At 40.7% G+C, this 20222-nt stretch overlaps 1 protein-coding gene across 10 annotated transcripts in view; it reads right to left on the reverse strand.

Moving 5' to 3' along the window:
• Window positions 1-4799: 4799 nt before the first annotated feature.
• Window positions 4800-20222, reverse strand: part of SEPHS1 (selenophosphate synthetase 1) — a 56100-nt gene continuing 40677 nt past the window's right edge. For 6 of the 10 annotated variants that reach the window (XM_084811633.1, XM_084811630.1, XM_084811628.1 and 3 more), the window contains 2 exons: window positions 18653-18865; window positions 11844-13127 (listed from right to left, as the gene is read on the reverse strand). In XM_084811633.1, the coding sequence (XP_084667759.1) occupies window positions 12913-13127; window positions 18653-18865 (428 nt within the window). In that variant the 3' untranslated portion in view covers window positions 11844-12912. Of the gene's footprint in view, window positions 6221-8839; window positions 8934-11843; window positions 13128-18652; window positions 18866-20222 lie in introns of those variants that run through there. The other 4 variants (XR_014784547.1, XR_014784546.1, XR_014784548.1 and 1 more) reach the window with 4 other exon arrangements.

A 20222-nucleotide genomic window follows, 5' to 3' on the forward strand; every position in this document is an offset into this window, starting at 1 on the left:
AAAGGGAGAAGATCAAATGAACGGCCCCAGTCCAAAATTACTCAGGAATCCAGTATGCAGACAGACCCCACTGGCCTAGTTTTGAAACAGGTGCACACAGGAGTCATTACATATCTACAAGAGAAGCAATCAATCAAATGTCAAAGACCCCCACTATTTGATAGAGTCCAGTCCTGTCTGATTTTAATGAGAAGCCATCTAGTCTTCTCAAATTTGGTTCTGCCCAAGGCTTATTCAACTCACAGAAATAAGGCAAAATACTTTTTGCGGGCACTGAGACATTCTGGTCTTACGGACCTTACTTCCCTGGATATAATAGAAGTAGAATACCTCTCATGCTCCAGTATTTTTGCCTCATTTGCAGACATACCTGCTGTCAATTACGTCCTAAAGAGCAGACCAGTGCTGGACAGGAAGGGGATACTGGTCACCACATACTTCAGGAATATTGCTAAACCCATCCCAGTTAGGCTCCAGGGGGAAGCCCCCCAAGTAACCTCCAAGGGAAAACATAATACATTACACTCCGGAGATTACCTCAAACAATGCAGCCAAACCAGGATGGATAACCCCAGGAGCCCAAATAGGTAGCAAGCAGCATTATATAAATTAGTGAGAAATATAATTCCTCAGTCGGCTAACAACCCTGTGGAGCAGGCTGAATTGCATTGCTCACACCTTCAGCACTGCCCTACACCTATAGGTGCAGGTGAAATTAAGGTCGACTTCCCAGAGGAAGAAGCAGATCTGGTGAAGCACTTCCAGGGTTTGACTACCCCTGAACAAGAGGAGCTACATCACAGGGTGAAGAGAATGCTCCATGTCCATTCAAGTCGCATTTGCAGGAAGGATTAGCTCCCTTGGAAGAACTACTGCCCCCCACCCCATGAAGCTGCTTTGTTAGCATGGTTTAAGCTTCTGCCACCCAAGGCACAGGAATTATCCGTTAGGAGTCTACTTTTTCTGCAAGATTCTCTGTTCTCCCTCATGGGAGATGAGAAGGGTGTTCCCACTTCACCACTGGTACACTCCCATCCAGGGGTAACTCCTCCTTTGGACATTTGCTCTACCCCTTGATCCTTCCCCAGTTTCTTTAAACTGTTGACTAAGCAGCAGACAGGTTGATAAAGCATACTTAGATTTAAAGATTCTGTCTTGGAATATTTCTGGATGGCATGGCCAAATCATGGACAAAGAGGTCATTACATATTTACAACAGTTGCAGATAATTTTCTTACAACAAACTTGGGTGGAGGATGTTTCCTGTCTACCATTGCAGGGTTACAGGGCATTCTCTAAAGCCGCTGTCAGACGTCATGAAAGGGGCCGCTGCTGTGGTGGGCTGACAGTGTTTGTTTCAGTAGAACTAGATGGTAGCTGCCGAATGCTAGAACCCCAGTTGCATAATAGCATCCTGATGTTACAGGTTATCACTAATGGTACCTCCCTTCTCTGTATTAATGTATATGGTCCACCAGAGAACTCATCACCGTCACCCCAAGATGTGTGGTTATCTTTGGAATCTGCTTTGGGAAATTATGAGTGCCAGTCTGACAACTCCCGCATTATTTTGGGAGATGACCTAAATGGTCAGATAGGACAAACTAATTCAGAGCTGTTTAATAATTTTGATCTTTGCCTGGACAATCTATTCTGTCTGGACAGGCATTCTCAAGACAGCAAGTTAAACAGGAATGGTTGTAGCCTTATCATGCTGGGTTACAAGTGTTTCCTATTAATTTTGAATGGTAGTGTGAAAGATATATCTGCTGGGCATTACACATTCCTTTCTTCTAGGGGAGCTAGTGTAGATTATTTTTTTATTTCTCTGAATCTAATCCTGGATGTAAAAGGTTTCTCAGTAGATCAGCCAGAGAGTGACCATCTTTCTATTAAGCTTGTCATTCAATTGCCAGTTAAGTCAACTCAGAACAGAAGCACATATCCTTTTGAAATAAGCTGAAGCTGAACCCTGACAAGACCAAGGTACTTTTGGTGGGAGACAAGAGGAGGCTGGGGGATGTTGACCTGGTGTTGAATGGGGCTACCTTTGAAAGACCAGGTCCGCAGCCTGGGGGTCATTTTGGACTCCCAGCTGTCCATGGAGGCTCAGGTGTCAGCTGTGAGCTGGACAGTGCTGTATCAACTCTATCTGATATGGCAGCTGCACCCCTTCCTTCCCGACCATCTGCTCCCATCAGTAGTACATGCCCTGGTCTCCTCTCATTTAGACTCCTGTAATGCGCTCTACGTGGGGTTACCCTTGAAGACGGTTCGGAAGCTGCAGCTGGTACAGAACGCGGCGGCTCGCCTGATTAAAGGCAGCCACCAGCAAAATCACATCACTCCAGTGCTAAAGGAGTTGCAGTGGTTACCAGTGGTTTTAATTAGCAAGGATTACCCATAGCTTTAAGCACTTTAGATCGGAGGAGTGTTATAAGACTTTGATTACAATCTGTTCATCTTATAAATCTCTAATGGAAAAGAAGGCAGAGTCTATTAGACAAAGATGGATAGAGCTGGGATTGGCAGCGAGACAAAAAGATGTCAAATATGGAATTTGACCAATTCAGCGCTACACTTTTCCATGCTCAGATTATAATCTCGAATTCCTGGTTCATTATGGCAACAACATTTTGAAAACATTTTCCAGGGACCCACCCCTATAGAGATCCTGTTTGTAAGGATCTCCTGGCCACTGGTCTCAGGCTTGGAGATCAAGTATTAACTCCACAACCTGGTATCCGGCAAAGCAACTGGGGAAGATATGCTCTCCCCAGAATTATTTAAATGCAAACTTGCCTGGTGGGCCCCAGTGCTGGTGAAGCTGTTTTCATATATTCATCTAACTGGACTCATCCCTGCCGGGTGGGGGTCCAGCATTTTAGTTCTGCTGTACAAAAAGGGCAAAAGATTAGACCCTAAGAATTATAGGCCAATTAGCCTTTTGGACATAGTTTCTAAAGTGTATGGAAGATTCCTGTTGAATAAACTGGAAGTGTGGGCTGAAGAAAACAATATTCTTGCCGATGAACAAGCGGGTTTTTGGCAGCAGAGGAGCACAATTGACCAATGTTTTGTGCTCTCGCATTTGATTTGTAAAAGTCCGAATAGGCCTGGAGGCAGACAGTATGTAGCCTTTGTGGACTTTACCTCTGCATTTGATTTAATAGATAGAAACCGTTTCTGGGGAAAATGGTCATATACAAAGACTGATAAGCGGCTGCTGTTTTTGGTGCAGAAAATCCACTCTCGTACAGATCTGAAAGTTCATACTGGTCTGTCAGGAGAGCTGTCCGGAAAAGTCAACACCAGAAGAGGTGTCAGACAGGACTGCATACTGCCCCCCCCCCCCCCTGTTCAATTTTTATGTGAATAGTTTAGTGGAAGATTTAAGTTCCCTGGATCACTTCCCTCTATCTTTGGGACCCCAAAAGGTACAAAAGTTACTTTACGCAGATGATATGGCCCTTCTCTCAACCACTCTAGTTGGTCTAAGGAGAATTTTAAATAAACTTAGTTTGGTTTGCAGACAGGAGACGCTGGTTATAAATTATTCCAAAACCAAGGTTATGTTTTTTTCTAAAAGGAAACAACTGCATAAATGGTGCTGGGATGAGCACACAGTTGAACAATGTTCCAGCTTCACATATCTGGGGGTACAATTCTCCTCAAATGGCAGTTGGAGACCCCACATAGAGGCAGTAAAGCTTGCTGCCTGGAGGACTGCTAAAACAACCCTATCTTTTGGGTGGTGCAACAGCGATTCTCTGGTGGGCCCAACCTTGGAAATATATCTAGCTAAAGTGCTTCCCCAACGTCTGCATGGTGTGGAGATATGGGATGGGGTCAGGGTCATGCCCCAGCAGTTGAGACCACTCAAAATAAATTTTTGAGAGAGCTGCGGGCACTTCCACCAGGGGTCCCTTCTTCTCTGCTAAGATTGGAAGCTGGATTTATGTCTATCAAAGCAAGAACAGACAAAGCTCTCATCCTTTATGGCAAAAGACTACTGAGTTCCACTGATGGAAATCCGGAAAAACAAAGCTTTCTTGAGCAAATTGAGAAGGGTGGTTGGGCCCAGCTTGGCTAGTGCTGTCTCAGGCCTATTTTGAGGATCCCCACAATTCCTTAACTATCTTGGATAAGCGGAGCATGAGAGACAGAATCTCCAAAGCAGATTGCCATTAAATTATTCTGGCTAGCCAACACCAGGCCTTCTCACCATGTATTTCCAGGATTTAACTTTTGTGGCTCTCAGAAAGGCTTTTACAGCCCTTCATTTTCAAACCATGCCAACTGCTTACTTGGATGGGATGTACAATAGGATCCCTCTGGCTCAGCAGACCTGCATTTGTGGTTCTGGAGAAGTTGAGGATATAGTGCATTACAGTGCATTGCCCCTTGTATGAGGAACCTAGGACCCACCTTTTGAGGAATCTCCTGAAAAGTATAGCTGGCAGATCTCCTGTGGAAATTATCTGTGATCTATTGGCAGACCATAACAAATGTATTACAATGAGGGTCACACCTTTTGCAGTAGCAGCTCAAAAAATTCACCGCAACTTTTTAATGACATCTGCTGTGAATTGCCAAGGAGATCATTTATTATAACATAAAGCTGTATGAGCTTGCCCAGTTTGTTCATTTGGTATATTTTCGTTATACAAACTTTTTTATTCTCAGCATCAGTTTTTAATGAACTTGTTTTAACATCTGTATGGTTATTCTGTTTTACTGTGGCCTGATCTTAGCGTTTAAAAAACTTCTAAATTTTCTATTTCTATTTTTTGTATCTCTCTCCCCCCCCCCCCCCCATTCTGCATTTAGGTATTCATTATTTTATGCTTTCACTTTGGGCTTATGTTATATATAACTGCATTGTTACTTATATTTGTAAAGGCCTTTGTGCTATAGACAAATAATAAACAAACGCTGTGTCTATCTTCATTGCAGAAAGTGGAGGGTAGATACCCATGTTGGAACTGATATTTTCAGGAAGGAAATCTGAAGAACTGAGGCAAATAGCGGTGCCAAGAGATAAAATTTTTAGGCTTTATCAACAATAAAACATTAACAAATGACTGCGACTGAATGATATCCACCTGAGAGTTCTTAACTCAAATGTGAAATTACTCACTAACAAAAATATGTAACTTGTCCCTAGGATCAGCTTCCATGCCTGACAACTGCAAAGTAACCAGTAACACCCATTTTTAAAAACTGATCAGTGTGTGTGTGCGCACGCGCGGTGAAGGATGCAGGAAATTACAGACCAGTTAGCTAAACATTGTTCTGGATAAATTAATGGAAGGCATTATTAAAGAGAAAATTATGAAACATATATAACAGCCTACCCCAATCTCATGCCCTCCATTTGTGTTGGTCTACAACTCCCTGAAACCCCAATCAGGATAGGGCATGTGTTGTACAGAGTTGAAGTCCAACACATGGATGGCACTAGATTGAGGAAGGCTGATATAGAAAAAGATGTCTTGCTGGAGAAGTATCAACATGGCTTCTGCAAAGTCAAGTCCCATCGCGCTAATCATTTAGCCTTTTTTTATAGTGTCAACAAGCATGTGGTTTGGTAGACGTTGGTAGACAATGACCTGGTTTGCACGACATGACATGGGTTGTCAGCTTTGTTTGTTTCAAGGTGGTTTATTGTGATGTCTGGACTCAGTACGGCTTCTTCAGCATGGTCTGTAACCATGCACAAGCCACCCTGAGAACCCATGGCTTGTTGTTGGGTTGTTCAAGGTGGCTTGTTATGTCCCAACCTGGCAGAGTGCCCTATGGAGGTTTTGTCTGAAATGTCTACAGGACCACCTGGCAAGAGTTGTGAAAAACCCAGCTGCTCTTCACACCTTCCACCCCAGCTCCTCTTGCTCAGCATTTCGTTTGATGTTTTGTGTATATTGGCCACGGACACCACAGAGGCTTGCTGTGGCTAGCTCTACCAGAAATTTTTGTGAACCACCCAGAGAGCTTCAGCTATTGGGCAGTATAGAAATGAAATAAATACATACATACATATCAGACGCTGGTGATGTAATGAGGACAATGCCTCCTTGAGGCATATGATGTGGGCATCTCCTATAGTGGCTTCTTTTTGGTTGGAAGTCATTGCTTGTATGTTCATTTTGTTCTTGAAAATCTACAGTGCCTTGCAGTATTCACCCTCCTTTGACTTTTCCACATATTGTTGTATTACAACCTGGAATTAAAATGGATTGAATTGGCATTCTTACCATTTGATTTACACAACATATTTAACACTTTGAAGGTGCAAAATATTTTTATTGTGGCACAAAAGTTAATTAAACGAAAACAAACTGGCATTTGTTGGTTGCACAAGCATTTGCCCACCTGAGTCAATACTTGGTAGAAGCACCTTTGGCAGCAATTACAGCTGTGAGTCTTTTGGGGGTCTCGACCAGCTTTGCACATTCGGATCCTGCCACTTTTGCCCATTCTTCTTGGCAAAATTGCTCAAGCTATGTCAGGTTGGATGAGGACTCTTGGTGAACAGCAATGCTTAAGTCTTGCCACAGATTTTCAATCGGATCGAAGTCTGAGCTTTGACTGGGCTGTTCCAAGACATTCAGGTTCTTGATTTTAAACCACTTCAGTGTAACTTTGGCTGTGTGTTTAGGGTCATTGTCCTGCTGGAAGGTGAAGCTCCGCCCCAGTCCCAGGTTCCTTGCAGACTGAAACAGGTTTTCCTCTAGAATTACCCTGTATTTGGCTCCATCCATCTTGCCCTTGATCCTGACCAATTTCCCAGTCCCTGCCGATGAAAAGCATCCCCACAGCATGATGCTGCCACCACCATGCTTCGCCATGGGGATAGTGTTCTCAGGGTGATAAGCACTGTTGGCTTTGCACCACACATAGCAATTTGCAGTAAGGTTCAGTTTTGGTCTCATCAGACCAGAGAACCTTTTCCCACATGTTTGCTGTGTCTCCCACATGCCTTTTGGCAAAATCCAAACAGGATTTGATTTGGGGTTGTTTTTTTTCCAGCAATGGCTTTCTCCTCACCACTCTTCCATAAAGCCCAGCTTTGTGAAGCATCCGGGTGATAGTTGTCCCATGGAGTTTTTCCCATCTCAGCTGTGGATCTCTCCAGCTCCTTCAGAGTTACCATTGGTCTCTTGGTTGCTTGTCTAATGCCCTCCTTACCTGGTCTATGAGTTTTTGTGGACAGCCTTCTCTAGGCAGAGTCACGGTTATGCCATATTCTTTCCATTTCGTATTAATGGATTGAATGGTGCTTCAGAGGATGTTCTCAATTGGGATTTATTTATTTTTATAACCCAACCCTGATTGATGCTTCTCCAGAACTTTATCCCAGACTTGTTTTGATAGCTCCTTGGTCTCCATGATGCTGTTTGTTTAGCTTTATTTTCCAACGAATTCTGAGGCCTTCCAGAAACAGGTATATTTAATCTGAGATCATGTGACACTTGAATTGCACACAGCTGGACTCCATTCAATTAACTGTTAATTTTGAAGGCAGTTGGTTACACAACAGCTTATTTATGGGTGTCACAGCAAAGGGGATGAATACTTATGTAACCCAGACTTTTCAGTTTAATCCAATCATGATGGACTATTTTGTGTAGATCAGTGACAAGAAATCCTAATTAAATCCATTTTAATTCCAGTTTGTAACACAACAGAATGTGGAAAAGTCAAAGGGGTGTGTGAATACTTATGCAAGGCACTGTATAATAATAGCAGATGTATATGTGCTTTTAAATTACCTTTAAACAATCCCGTATGTGAGGATTAACACATGGACAGCAAAAGTGGATACCCAGAGCCTTTACGGTTGCAGAGACTTATACTTCAAGTTTAGAAGGAAAAACACCTACCACCTATCACTCAATGGATTGAAGATCTTACTGCTCTTGCTACATTGAGCATATCTCCTACAGTCATCAAATTTGTATGGATGCTTATTTAGATATATGGACTGCCTCTTTAACATATACATTAGAAATGGAAGTGTTGATCCTTTTTCTCCTCCTCCTGTTTTCTTTCCCCCCCTAGGTAATGATTACTGTATATTATGCTTTATGAGAAGAATCCCTCCCCCAAACTGGGGCAGTTGTTCATTGTGGTTATCAAAAAAGAAAAAGCAAGGGAAATAAAAGCTCAGCACTTCATTTGACAGTAACCAGCTTTATCCCCTTGTGAGCTGCATTAGCACAACTGTGTGGTATGCATGATTGACTTACCTCTGGGTAAGTGCGTCCCCCTACCATCTGGGACCATGACGATTCAGGAGGGTAGGATTTAAGCATTCTCCCCTCCTGTTTCCATGCCGAAATCTGCCCCATCTCATTTTTTTCTTTCTTTTTAACCATTTCCCATGGGAGGGATTTTGGTATGAAAATGGGGGGGGGGCTTAAATCCCCCCTCCCAAATCACCATGGTCCCAAATTGGGGGTACACATGCTTATCCAGAGGTAAGTCAATTACACATGAAGGCATAGATGTGCTAGGGAGAGGAATGGGCTACAAGGAGCAGCCATGGAGCGTTTTTTTAAGTGTTAAATAAAATATGATAAGCCCCACTCCCATCCACTCCAAAGACATGACATATATATGTCAATGCAAGTGCTTGGCAAGGTAAGAAAATGGGGGGGGGGGGGGCTCCTGTCATCACAACAGGAGTATAGAGGAGTTGTCAGTCCATGGGCCACACCAAAAATCAGTATCATGTAAGGTGGCAAAATTTCATTATGATCTTTTGAAAGGGTATACAAACTTTGTAAAATAAAAAAAAAAAGGGTACCAGCAGTTAATAGTCATGATTATATGCTACCTTCAGGATCAGAGGCAGCATGCCTCTGAATACCAGTTGCTGCCATTGTTCTCATGGCCTGCTTTTGGGCTTCTCAGAGGCATCTGGCTGGCTGCTGTGGAAAACATAACACTGGACTAAGTAGGCCTTTGGTCTGATCGAGCTAGGTTCTTATGTTACCAATTTTGAGGTGTGCAGCAAAGTCTCTCCTGTTATCAGTGGTATAGAAATGATTTTAGCAGCATTTTTAACCTGTTACCTTTGTACTTTGATTTTTTTCTAACCTGCTGTCTCTAGTATTTTCTCATGTTGGTTCGTTTTATTGTATCTAACTGTATTGTCATTTTTTTTAATTGCTGGCTGCCTTGAGGCTGTCCTAACAAAATTCAGGACACAAATTCCATAAATAGCTGCATATACCACCAACGATAGAAAACACTTTACCACCACTGAAAATTGCAATCTCACTAAGTTTGCCACATATCAGTTAAAATTACAGTAAACAGATCAACAATATTTAAAGAATGCAGGCTTGTTTTGAAATTGTATTGGCGTACCACTGTTAGAAGCATAATGAGAAAAAGCAAGCTATGTGGGATTTAGGTGCCAAGTAATTTTGGCACCACCTGCTCTACATCCTTATCTAGAGCCTCAATTTCATACCTGCCTACTATAATGCCAGTTGTGTCTTCAAGGGAAAGTGACTACTGTCAAAAGTCACCCATTGCCAAGCATGCTCCTTCCACCTGGAACTGGCTATTCTTTTGCTCCCCAGAAATTAAATCAATGGCAACTGACAACATGAGTAGCCTAGCTGGCATAAAGACAAGCTCTGCTCAGTAGTGCAGTTAAGATCCATTATATAGCCTTACTGGTCACCAGCTGTTACCATTAAGGCATATGAGGTGCTAATTAGACTCCTCCAGGAGGCTTTAAAATCGGGTTCGGATTCCTTTTGCAGTTTTAGTTTAAACCATGATGGAAGTGCCCAGTGGTCTGATATGGAGAGTCTTACTGCCAAAAGGAAATTAAGAAATTCCTGTATTTCTTATAGGAAGTTGGAGTTGTTTCCCCCAGTTATTTCCAACTTACAAGGCCTGTCTGAGTCACAAAAACCACCAGTGTGAATTTGATGTATGGTCACTTCTTCTAAATGCCTCTTAATAAAGTTTCTAGAACTTTTTGGCAGTAGGTTTCAGAGCTTTTCATTCTCAATCCAAGCTCCAAATTGCTGTATTTCTGCCCAGGTATGGGAGAATTCTTTTAGATCCATTTTTGCAGATCCTGATGGGGTTGTATTGGAGCTGGATTTCATCCAAGATGCTGCATGTACAGCTTTACCAAAATAGGTATAAAGGAAGTTGTTTCATAAGTTTAAGTTAGGGAACGTACCTGGGTCTGATTACTTTCCTACTGAGCTAATTAAATGGTCAACATTGGTGGGCACCATTATTGGCTGCCCATTTTACTGTAACTCAGGCCTGAGTCCTTGTATCTGGGACAGAGCAACTGTAGTACCATTTTATTAAAATTATCAGGCTAATGACCGAGGAAACTACAGATCTATCACTTTGTTGTCAGTTATGGGGAAAATATGCTATGTATCTACTCTGTAGAATGAACTTTTTGAAGTCTGAGGGGGTACTTATTGACTCTCAAATCCTATGTAAAAAATAACCACTCAATTTTGGATCACTGTTTGAGGCTAAATTTGGCTCAGAAATATAGAGGAACTTCAAAGGGGAATTTTATTCTGCCTTCATGGATCTGAAAACCACTTTTGATTCTATTCAGAACAATGCGCAGAGCTCTAAAGTACATGAACTCAGTAAAACAAAGTATCACCAATAGCTAGAAAAGCAAACATTTCAAAATGTATGCTACAATGTTAGTAACTATTAATTTGTAAATATTATATGACCATTGTTCATCAGAAATCATTGCTCCTACATCTTCCCCATTTCATTCTGGATTGGTTGAAAATATTTTTTAAAATTGCCTCATGACCACACAGCTGTCCTTTTGGTACCAGGCAAAGCCCTTTCAATTTTTCCAGGACTTTTAAGTAACTGCTAGCTCCTGTTAAACCTGATTTTTATGCTGCTTTTATCTGTTGTTTTTATTATGTATTAACTATATTTTAGAATGCTGATTTATGTGGATTTTATACAAACACTAGAACATTTTATTTCCTGTGATTTCTGTGGTCATGTTGACTTCTTCACATTTCCAAAGTCTGTGTGTTAAAAATGTGAAAGCAACATCACCACACGTGTAAACTGGTCACAAGGAGAAGCATTTTAGAGCACATCTAATATTTGCACCATTGACCAGATTTTCATAGGCAAAATATAACATAGCCATAAAACCAGAAATCTACTTTCTAATTTCTAGGCACCTTTAGTATTAAAAACATCTGCTGGTATTTTTGGATGTTACTTGGAAAAGAATTACATATCCCAATGTTCCAAGATTAGAACATTCTAATCCAAGAATTAGAACATTCCAAGAGAGGGAAAATGTGTATAGAGCACACATTTTAAAAAGTAATCACAAGAAAAAAATCCTTATTTGAGAAAGTTTAGATGGCAGTTATGGTTTCAGACATTCTTAAACGTAAGACCCAAGCCATATTTAGCAAAAAGTTATATTGTTATGGTGACATCCCGACCAGTGGAGTATACTCATGTTGCTAACCTATTACTGAGGAACGGGGCGGAGGGCAAGCAGACATTCTATTACAATGCTATCACTATAGACACATTTTGTATTGTTATAATGGGAACTAAATACTATCCTAGTATTTTAGTTTCAGCATTCACGCTTTTGAAAATAAGTTAAACCCTCTTAGATGGGCTATTCCATAAAGGAAAGGTAGTTTAACACAAAGTCAGCAGTCGATATAAGTGCTTTCACAGACAGTAAATGTTCACAACTATAATTGCACATCATCTACTCACCACCTTTCGCCAACCAGTAAGCTTAGACATAAAATCTAAAAGGTCATCCACTTGTACAAGAGCAATAAAAAATTAAATATTTATTCAAATAATAAGCTTAAGTTCAGGCTGCAATGTCGATTTTAAACATATCACAAAAGCGTGCACAAAAATGAATTCTGAGCAGAAAAAAATACTAAGCATTATACTAGACAGCTGCTGATTAAGAAAAACAAAAAAGATTTATAATAATCACTATACAAAATATAAAATGTATTAAACACTACCATCCACAGAACAGTTTTTTAAATTGGTTATATTTAAAAATTATTTGTGTAGTTAATTATATAGTGAATTGTAAATGATTATACAATAACCCCCTTTTGGCTGGCAATATCTTGTTGCTCTACAGCACATCCAATCACATTGCAAAACCGAGCATCATCATTTATACCATCAATAAAGGAAACAATTATTGATAATACAAGTAAATATTGTCTGATCTACAAAGAACAAAATTATTATTTTCCTTCGACTCTGAAGTGCTTCCCATGCAAAGTCAGCACTTGCTTGTTTTAATTAACAGAGTGTACTACCTACCAAGCAGTGTCCAGGATTGTAGATGCTCATGGATAAGACTAAATTTTATAAATCAAAGATTGAATGTAGACATGCAACCCTCTTTGCTACTGGGTAAATCCCACTGTGCATCACGTATCAAATTTATTGCCTTTCTGGAATTTCATTCAAGGCATCTGAAATTAGACCTAATGATAAATATACATATAGTGAAAAAGGACACAAACTTCTATTTGACACCACTACTGGTAATGTCTGTGCTACGTGAAAGCACCTTTTAAAAAAGAGCCTATGCGGCAAGAGATAAGTGTCTAAAGATTCAAAATGAATCAACAGTATTGGATAACAATATAATTCTCAACTCAGAAGCTGCCTCAAGATTAGGTGCATCTTCAGTTAATGTAACAGGAAAAAAGGCAATGTGTTTTATTTTATTAAACGCATCCACTCAAACTGACCTAAGGCCACCAGATTTGCAGACACAATGTGTTTCTTTTTCTCTTTATACAGTTCTTTAGGCTGCAAGATGATAAAGGAATAGATCTATTTAAAAACAAAAAAGCTATTTCATCGAGATTAAGACGTTGCCCCAGGCGTCGGGTTCACGTTCTGAGTGGCTACTTGAGGGGCAACCTCAATGATTCGAGGTTTGTCTATAATTCTGGCAGTGCGATTGCCCTTTTCTACAATCCCAATAATCCATGCTTGGTGACCTTCACCATATTTCGGAGACTTGATTTCAGCGCAGAAACGTGCTGCCTGTTCACGGGGTAAACAGATAAGAAGCCCTCCTGAAAGGAAGAAGGACTGGCATTAGCTTTTATTTACATTTCAGATCAAAAGTTACTGACTGGTCCTCTCCAAACTTTCTTAAAATCAAATCAAGTTGCTATGTGACACACAGGTATCTGTTAGCATAACCTTTTGAGATGGTAAATTACTTGATTTTTATCCATCTTACTTACCAAAACTGAGAAGATGTGCAGTGATGTAAAATGTGTGACAATAGATGGTAGCAAATATGGCAAACTCCAACTCTTAGAAAACAAAACAAGGAATCCTGATCAAGTGCTTTGAGCCAGCACACACATTGTTTCCACAAGGATGCTCTCCATGGGCGTGATATCCATTCTGCTAGTTATATATTGATTACATATCACAAATATCTCATCATGTTTTGATTTGCCACACTTACCAAGCAATGCCAGAAACAATCAGGTGCTGCAATCAAGTGCCATAAAGAGGGGATTTTCAGTAGTTTCTCTGTGGCAGCTAAAGTACATTCTGGTCCTTAGTCCATCTTTTAAAAAAAACTTTTAAGAAACCCGCTACAATCTTGACAGCACTTAGCAGCGTGTTAAGTATATTTTTGAGTTTGTGACAAATGCAGAGGAATATTTTCTACAAAAATGATTATTATAGTGTCTGTTTTCTTCCTGTCCCAATTCAAACTGTGTTTCCCAGGGGATCCTTGGAAACATGTTTAGATTTTATTTGAAAACCAAACTAGTAAGATGGCTTTTTTTTTAGTATCAACTTTTCAAATGAGAACAAGGCAATCCAAAGTTGAAGTTTGTCACCAGATAATGGGTGAGGAACCTGTGACCCTCACTGTTACTGGACTCCAATTCCCATCAGCATGGCCAAGGATATTGGAAGTTGTAGTTTAACATCTGGAGGGCTTCAAGCTCCCCAACTCTGTACTAGATGCTATGAGAATGTAATCTAAAAAACTCATCAGGTGCTTTTGAAAATGGATATTAGAAACCAATTCATTTGAGTCTTCTGTATGCTCCAGAGAGACCCGGTTCTCACATAACACTCACTTTCCTGGGTTGTTTAACCCAGCAATTGGTGGGGTGGGAGGGTGCGGGAGCAAGCGAGTGCACTGCTCACCCATTTTCAACCTCAAAACAGGGTTGTTTCATGACATCTGAACTCAGGAACTCTGGATTCTTTAAGAGCTAAACAACCCAGAGTTAACCCAACAATTGTCCATGAAGCAACCCAGAAATGGGGTGTTCCTGGGTTATTATTTGAAAATGGAAGTGGCGACCAGAACCACTCTGTTGGTCCTAAGCTCCACCTAGCCAGTTCTGTCTGTGGCAAAAACTCTGAAACTGAGGAAGAAAACATCTCTTTGTATCATGGGTAAGGAAGAAACACAGGGGAACAGAGTTTGTTACTAAATACATAGAAAACAATATGAGAAAAACAGTAAGAGTATCCTTAGGAGGTCTGGCCAGCCAAGTGAAGGGACAAGTGGTCTGATTACCTATGTAAATAGACTGTGGTGTTGCAGGGTATGGTTGGGATGCCTTCCGCACACCAACCCCAAAAGGAACCTTCTCAGTAACCACCAATGTTCCGCTCTCCAGGTTGGTGTGAGGAAGGCATTCCACAATGGGACAAGCTAAAGCTAAATCCCTAATTTGGGTGGGAAAAGTATAATGCCAAGTCTACTTGTAGTGCTACTACCTGCTGGAGGGCTTTCCTGTCAAAGGAGGTGTCCACTGAGGCTAATGTGTCTATTTTGTAATGCCTTATGAAAGCATTAGGATTTGTCCAGGTGGCTACCTTGCACATTTCTGCCAGGGGAGCATTAGTACTGAAGGTGGCTGATGTACCTGCCGCCCTAGTGGATTGGGCTGCACTTCCTAACAGCTTGAAGCTTCATAGGCCAAAAAAATGCATGCTTTTAACTACTTAGCTAAAGCGGACCTGGTAACCTTCTTGCCGATAGCTACAGTGAGTCAGGTTTTTGAAAGACCTTTGCTGCTTTTACCTCTTCTGAGCCCAACTGGAGGTAAAGTAAGGGCTCTGCATCATCTTGGGAGAGGGTGGCACGGTCCTTGGACATGGGCACCCCAATTCCTTCGACATTGTCCACTTCTTTTGAGGCCAGGATCATACCCTTTCTGCCATCTACAAGATTCAGTGAGCAGCCAGAGCTGGTAGACTGGTGATTTCTTATCTGATCCTCCTGGGTGTGATCAATGAAACCAGGAGATGGCCTAACGACTTTCACTCGAGTCATTGTTTTTCTTTTCAGGTTTTAAAATGGTTTTCTTTCCAGGGGGGCCATGGAGAAGGTAATAAACATGTAGCAGAGAAAGAAGAAGCAAAAAGAAAAACACCTTTTTCCAGTAAAAATGGTGAGAAAAAATAAAAGTTCGCTGTGAAAAAAAAGTCAAAGAGGTAAGGAGTTCAAGAAAGTTTAGAAAATAGAGATAAGTGTAGGCTTGAGTTAGGAGGAGATGAGAATTAGCTCTGTCTTGGGTGAAAAAATAGGGACGAACTGGTAGGAGGAGATTCGGACCAATATAGCGATTAAGACACATGGGTCCCTGCTTTTCCTGGGTGATAGGAGGAGTAAACAGACTGTGAGATGCCTTCCTTGCACCAACGTGGAGAATGCAAAAGGCATCACCTAATTCAAGGTTATATAAGCCATTATTTACCTTTCTAAAATGTGAAGTTTACTGTTACACTCTGAAATACTAAGTAGAACAATTCCCCACAGTGAGTGAGAAAACAACCCGTGGGAATACACAGTTAATGTTTCTCCACAGAGATTTCTTACTGGCATAATAATACTTTCCTACCTTAAGAGTATTTCGCAAAATACACATCTAACAGGCATTGTGACACTAAGGGATAGATGTTTCCAGAGTAGAATTTGCACTAAATACACAGCAGCAGAAGCCAATTGTGATCTCTGGGAAAACAGCACCATCTACTGACCTTCTAGAAGAAATTCTTGAAGCTTACATGTGTGAAAATGAAATGATTGCATGCCAAAGAGATATTGATATGTGCTGCCCACAGCTGCCTTGCATTTTCTCTTCAAGAGTTCGTTGTTTGCAATAGAATTAAATTATCAGATAAACCGATTTAGGATGGCAAGACAATGACACTTCACACCATGAAAAAAATTGAGGTTTATAAAACTAACCATGGAAGGTGTTGATCTTAAAAGTGATTTCTCTTTCACATGTGGTGGTATTAGAGCAAAAGTATTCTGGAAAATCTTAATTGATGTAATTAGTGAAATGTTCAAAGTACCATTACAACTACATTTTTCTCATATATTTAATGTTATTAAAAACTAACTCCCCACTATGAGTGCAAAATATTGTATTGTATATTTTAGATGTTGCAAGATTAATATTTGCTACAGACTAGAAAGTGAGGAGTAAGCTTAACTAGACAGTCTAGTAAAACAAGCAAGAAGGGCCAGGAAAAACCTTGCTCACAAGTTTCATAAGGGAAACATGTATTCTAGGCAGTAAGGATCATAGAATGAAGTAGTCTGCCCCCAGAAGCCATTGTTACAGCTGGAACCACAATGCTTAGCATTTGGAATCTCATGAATCAAAACTTTTACTGTAGACCAGCCTTCCCCAGCCTGATGCCTTCCAGATATTTTGCACTAAAACTCCCAGTATTCCTGATCATTGGCCAATACTGCCAGAGGCAGATGGGCATTGTACTCCAAAACATGTGGAGGGCACCAGGCTGGAGAAGGTTGCTAAATACTGCATATCACAATATAATATAAAAACACACTCAAAACAGTAATTGAGACAGCAGTTAAAAGTAGCCATTAAAACAGTTTAAAACTTTTAAGGCTTGGGGGAATAGAAAGATCTTTGCCTAGTGCCCAAACAGACAACTGTGAGCTGCTAAGCAAACCTCTCTAGGGAGGCAATTCCACAAAGTTGGTGACACCACTGAGGAAGCCTTCTCTGTAGTTGACACCCTGTCTCACCTAAGATGGCAGGAGCACTCTTACGAGAGCCTTGAAGATAACTTTAGTACACGAGCAGGTTGATTCATGGCCAGGAGTTCCTTCAAGTATCCAGGTCCCTAACTGTATAAAGCATTTTAAATTGTTTGGAAACTGCCCAAAAGCCAGCGGAGCCATTTAAGCACAAGTGGGATATGTTCCCAGCAGTAGGTCCCTGTTAGTAGCTAGCACCCGTATTATGAACTGAAGTTCCCAGGCAGTCTTCAAAAACAGACCCATGTACAACACACTGAAGTAGTCAATCCTGGTGGCTACTAGAACATGGGTGTGGAAGGGCTACCCTTGTCCAGAAGGGACCACAAGTGGCACACCAGTATTAGCTGATACAATATGCACCACGGCAGAGAGGCCACCTTGGACCTCTAGAAGTAAAGCTGGATCCAAGAGTATCAACATGCTGTAAACCTGATCCTTGGGGGGGGGGGGGGAGCAAACCCCATTCAGAAGAAGCTGAACATTATATTCTTGAGCAGATAAATAATCTACTCATAGGCCTGCAACGTGTCAGGATTGAGTTTTAGTTTACTGGCCTTCATCCAGCCCATTCAGCACTTCCATTGCCTCACCTGACTCATATGTGAGACGAGAGCTGGGCAAACTCACCCCAAATTCCCAGATGACCTCTCACAGTTGTTTCATGCCTTCCCCAACTTGATGCCTTCCAGATGTTTTGGGCTTCAACTCTCATCACCCCAGCTAGCACGGCCAATGGTCAGAAATCCTGGAAGTTGTATTCCAAATCATCAGGAGGGCACACCAGGTTGGGGAATCTGATGTAGATGATGAAAAGCCCCAGCACAAGATGAAACCCTCTAGGACTCTACAGCATAAATGCTATGGGGTACCTTCTGGAATTGGCCTTCTATGCCTGTTTTTCTCCTGGCATAGGTTATCCATTACAGCAACCAAGGCAGTTTCCAACCAAAACCAAGCCTCAAAAAAGATTGATATTTTATTGATAATTGATGAATGTGAACATAATGCATAATTAGATGTAGAAAGTATTTCATATCTCCCACCTACATTTATCTGCCTGCTAATATAGTTCTCACATAACAACTTTTCCATGGTAACACACAGGAATTATTGTGGAGACAGGAATCTAATCCCCTTCTTCAGAATACACTGCACCACCCAGTCAATTCGGCTATCCTTCCTGTCTATGTATTCTACTGAAGGCACACTCACAATGCCAGAAGAGAATATCAGAACCTATCTAGAATTGGTTCCTAGTCTTCACCAGTTGTAACACACATGTGCAGTACACAAATATCCAAACACAATTTAATTTTATGAAGGTAATTCTGGTCAATTTTCATCCTATTCTACATGAAGTTTTCCAAATATTGTTCAAATTGGACAAAGCAAGTTAACTAAGCATTTGTCTGGCTAAAACACTCTAGAAAATACAGAATATATTGACATCAATCCATATGAAATCTCCTGCTACACATGTGCAATGCTATGAAATTCATAGGGGGAATAGCATTTAAAAGAGGGATTTACCTGAAGTCTCAGGACAAGTCCCATGCATAAGACCAAACATATTGCCACATGCCTTGCTAACTGCAGCCATTTTGGCAAGAACAGGAAGGTTATGTATAACGAAAGACACTTCATTGCGCTGCTGCTTAGCTAGATTTTGTGCATGTCCCAGGATTCCAAAGCCTGTGATGTCTGTGGCTGCATGTGCATTGAACGTGTGCATGAGCCCTGCAGCTTGAAATGAAATACAGGAGAAAAAGGTTATGCAACTCCAGAATTCAGCCTACTTACCACTACCTGAATCAGACTATGAAGCTGTACAACACATAGATTCAATCAAATCAGATTAAGCACTGTTCAAAGAGTAAAAATAAAGTTGTACTTCTGCAAGAGAAGACATAGATTCCCACATATGAGAGATCAATCCCTGACATAGCATTTGATGGAACCTTTTATTTTATTTTATTTCATGCTATTTAAATTGTTTTTTCGCCACTTTTAAGGGTAGAACCCTCTCAAGGCAGCAAGAACCTATCATGTCAGCCTTTTGGAAAGCTATACCTTTTAGGTTGAAGAAGGAATATTCATCTCCACATATGCAAAGATAGGAGCAGAATCCCCTCCTCAGTTGTTCAACTGCAGCTGCAATGTACAACCAGCTCTGAAGTTGCTGATAAATTTTATCAGATAAAGCATTACAGGCAAAGGTTTCCAAAAGGTTCTGCCAAATGCTCTGTCAGGACATATGAGGTAATGTATATGATCACTCTTTTAGTATACATGGCTCCCTACCATAATAGCTTACAAATCTATCAGAAAATACAAAAGGAGTAAGGAACTGTGAGAGGAGCAGAAAACAAACAACTTTATGTATCAACTTTTACATGTTTACCAGATCGTATGGTGCAGAAGACACTTCTGAGAGGGGAGGAGCCAAATGGCATTAATCCTAGCCAAGCCTGTTATGTGGGCCTCCTGGTTTCACTTCTGTCCCTGATGTAAACAGGCTGGTCAAATCTACTATAGAGTTACATCCTACCATATCAATTCAGCTAACAAGAATCCATATGTGTTAAAAAATCTACCTTAAAAATTAGTTGAAAGTCTAACTTAAAAAAAATTAAAGTTATTAAAAGAATTCACATGAAAGATGTAGGAGTAGTCTATTAAGAACAGATCAAAAGTAAGCCAGGGCTGGTAAAATCTCAAGCACCTGTTGCCGAGTACCAGAAAATAAGCGACGGCATGAAAGAAGTCAAAATATTTATACTGGACTGGCAACAAAAGACTGTTTATGCCAGCTTTTAATGACTTGATAATGGTGCCTAAGAATTTAAACATTTCTTTAGCCTTGAGGGAAGCTTTTATGTGGAAATGTAAAGAGCCTAGGTATCAAATGTATAAGTCTTGATTTGGGAGTCTGGGGCAGAGAATTAGAATGTCTGTTTTGACCATCAGAATGGATTGAAATTGGGTTCACATTAGAAGCACTACCATGCTATGCAGAGTGATCTCCATACTAATTCAACTTGAAAGCCTCAATATCCATTGACACTTAACAAGCTTTAGTCCATTCATACATGTATCACAC

Source organism: Heloderma suspectum, chromosome 7, assembly GCF_057233095.1.
Source record: "Heloderma suspectum isolate Gila_16-S chromosome 7, 16-S_ref, whole genome shotgun sequence".
In the NCBI taxonomy this organism is placed as follows: Eukaryota; Metazoa; Chordata; class Lepidosauria; order Squamata; family Helodermatidae; genus Heloderma; species Heloderma suspectum.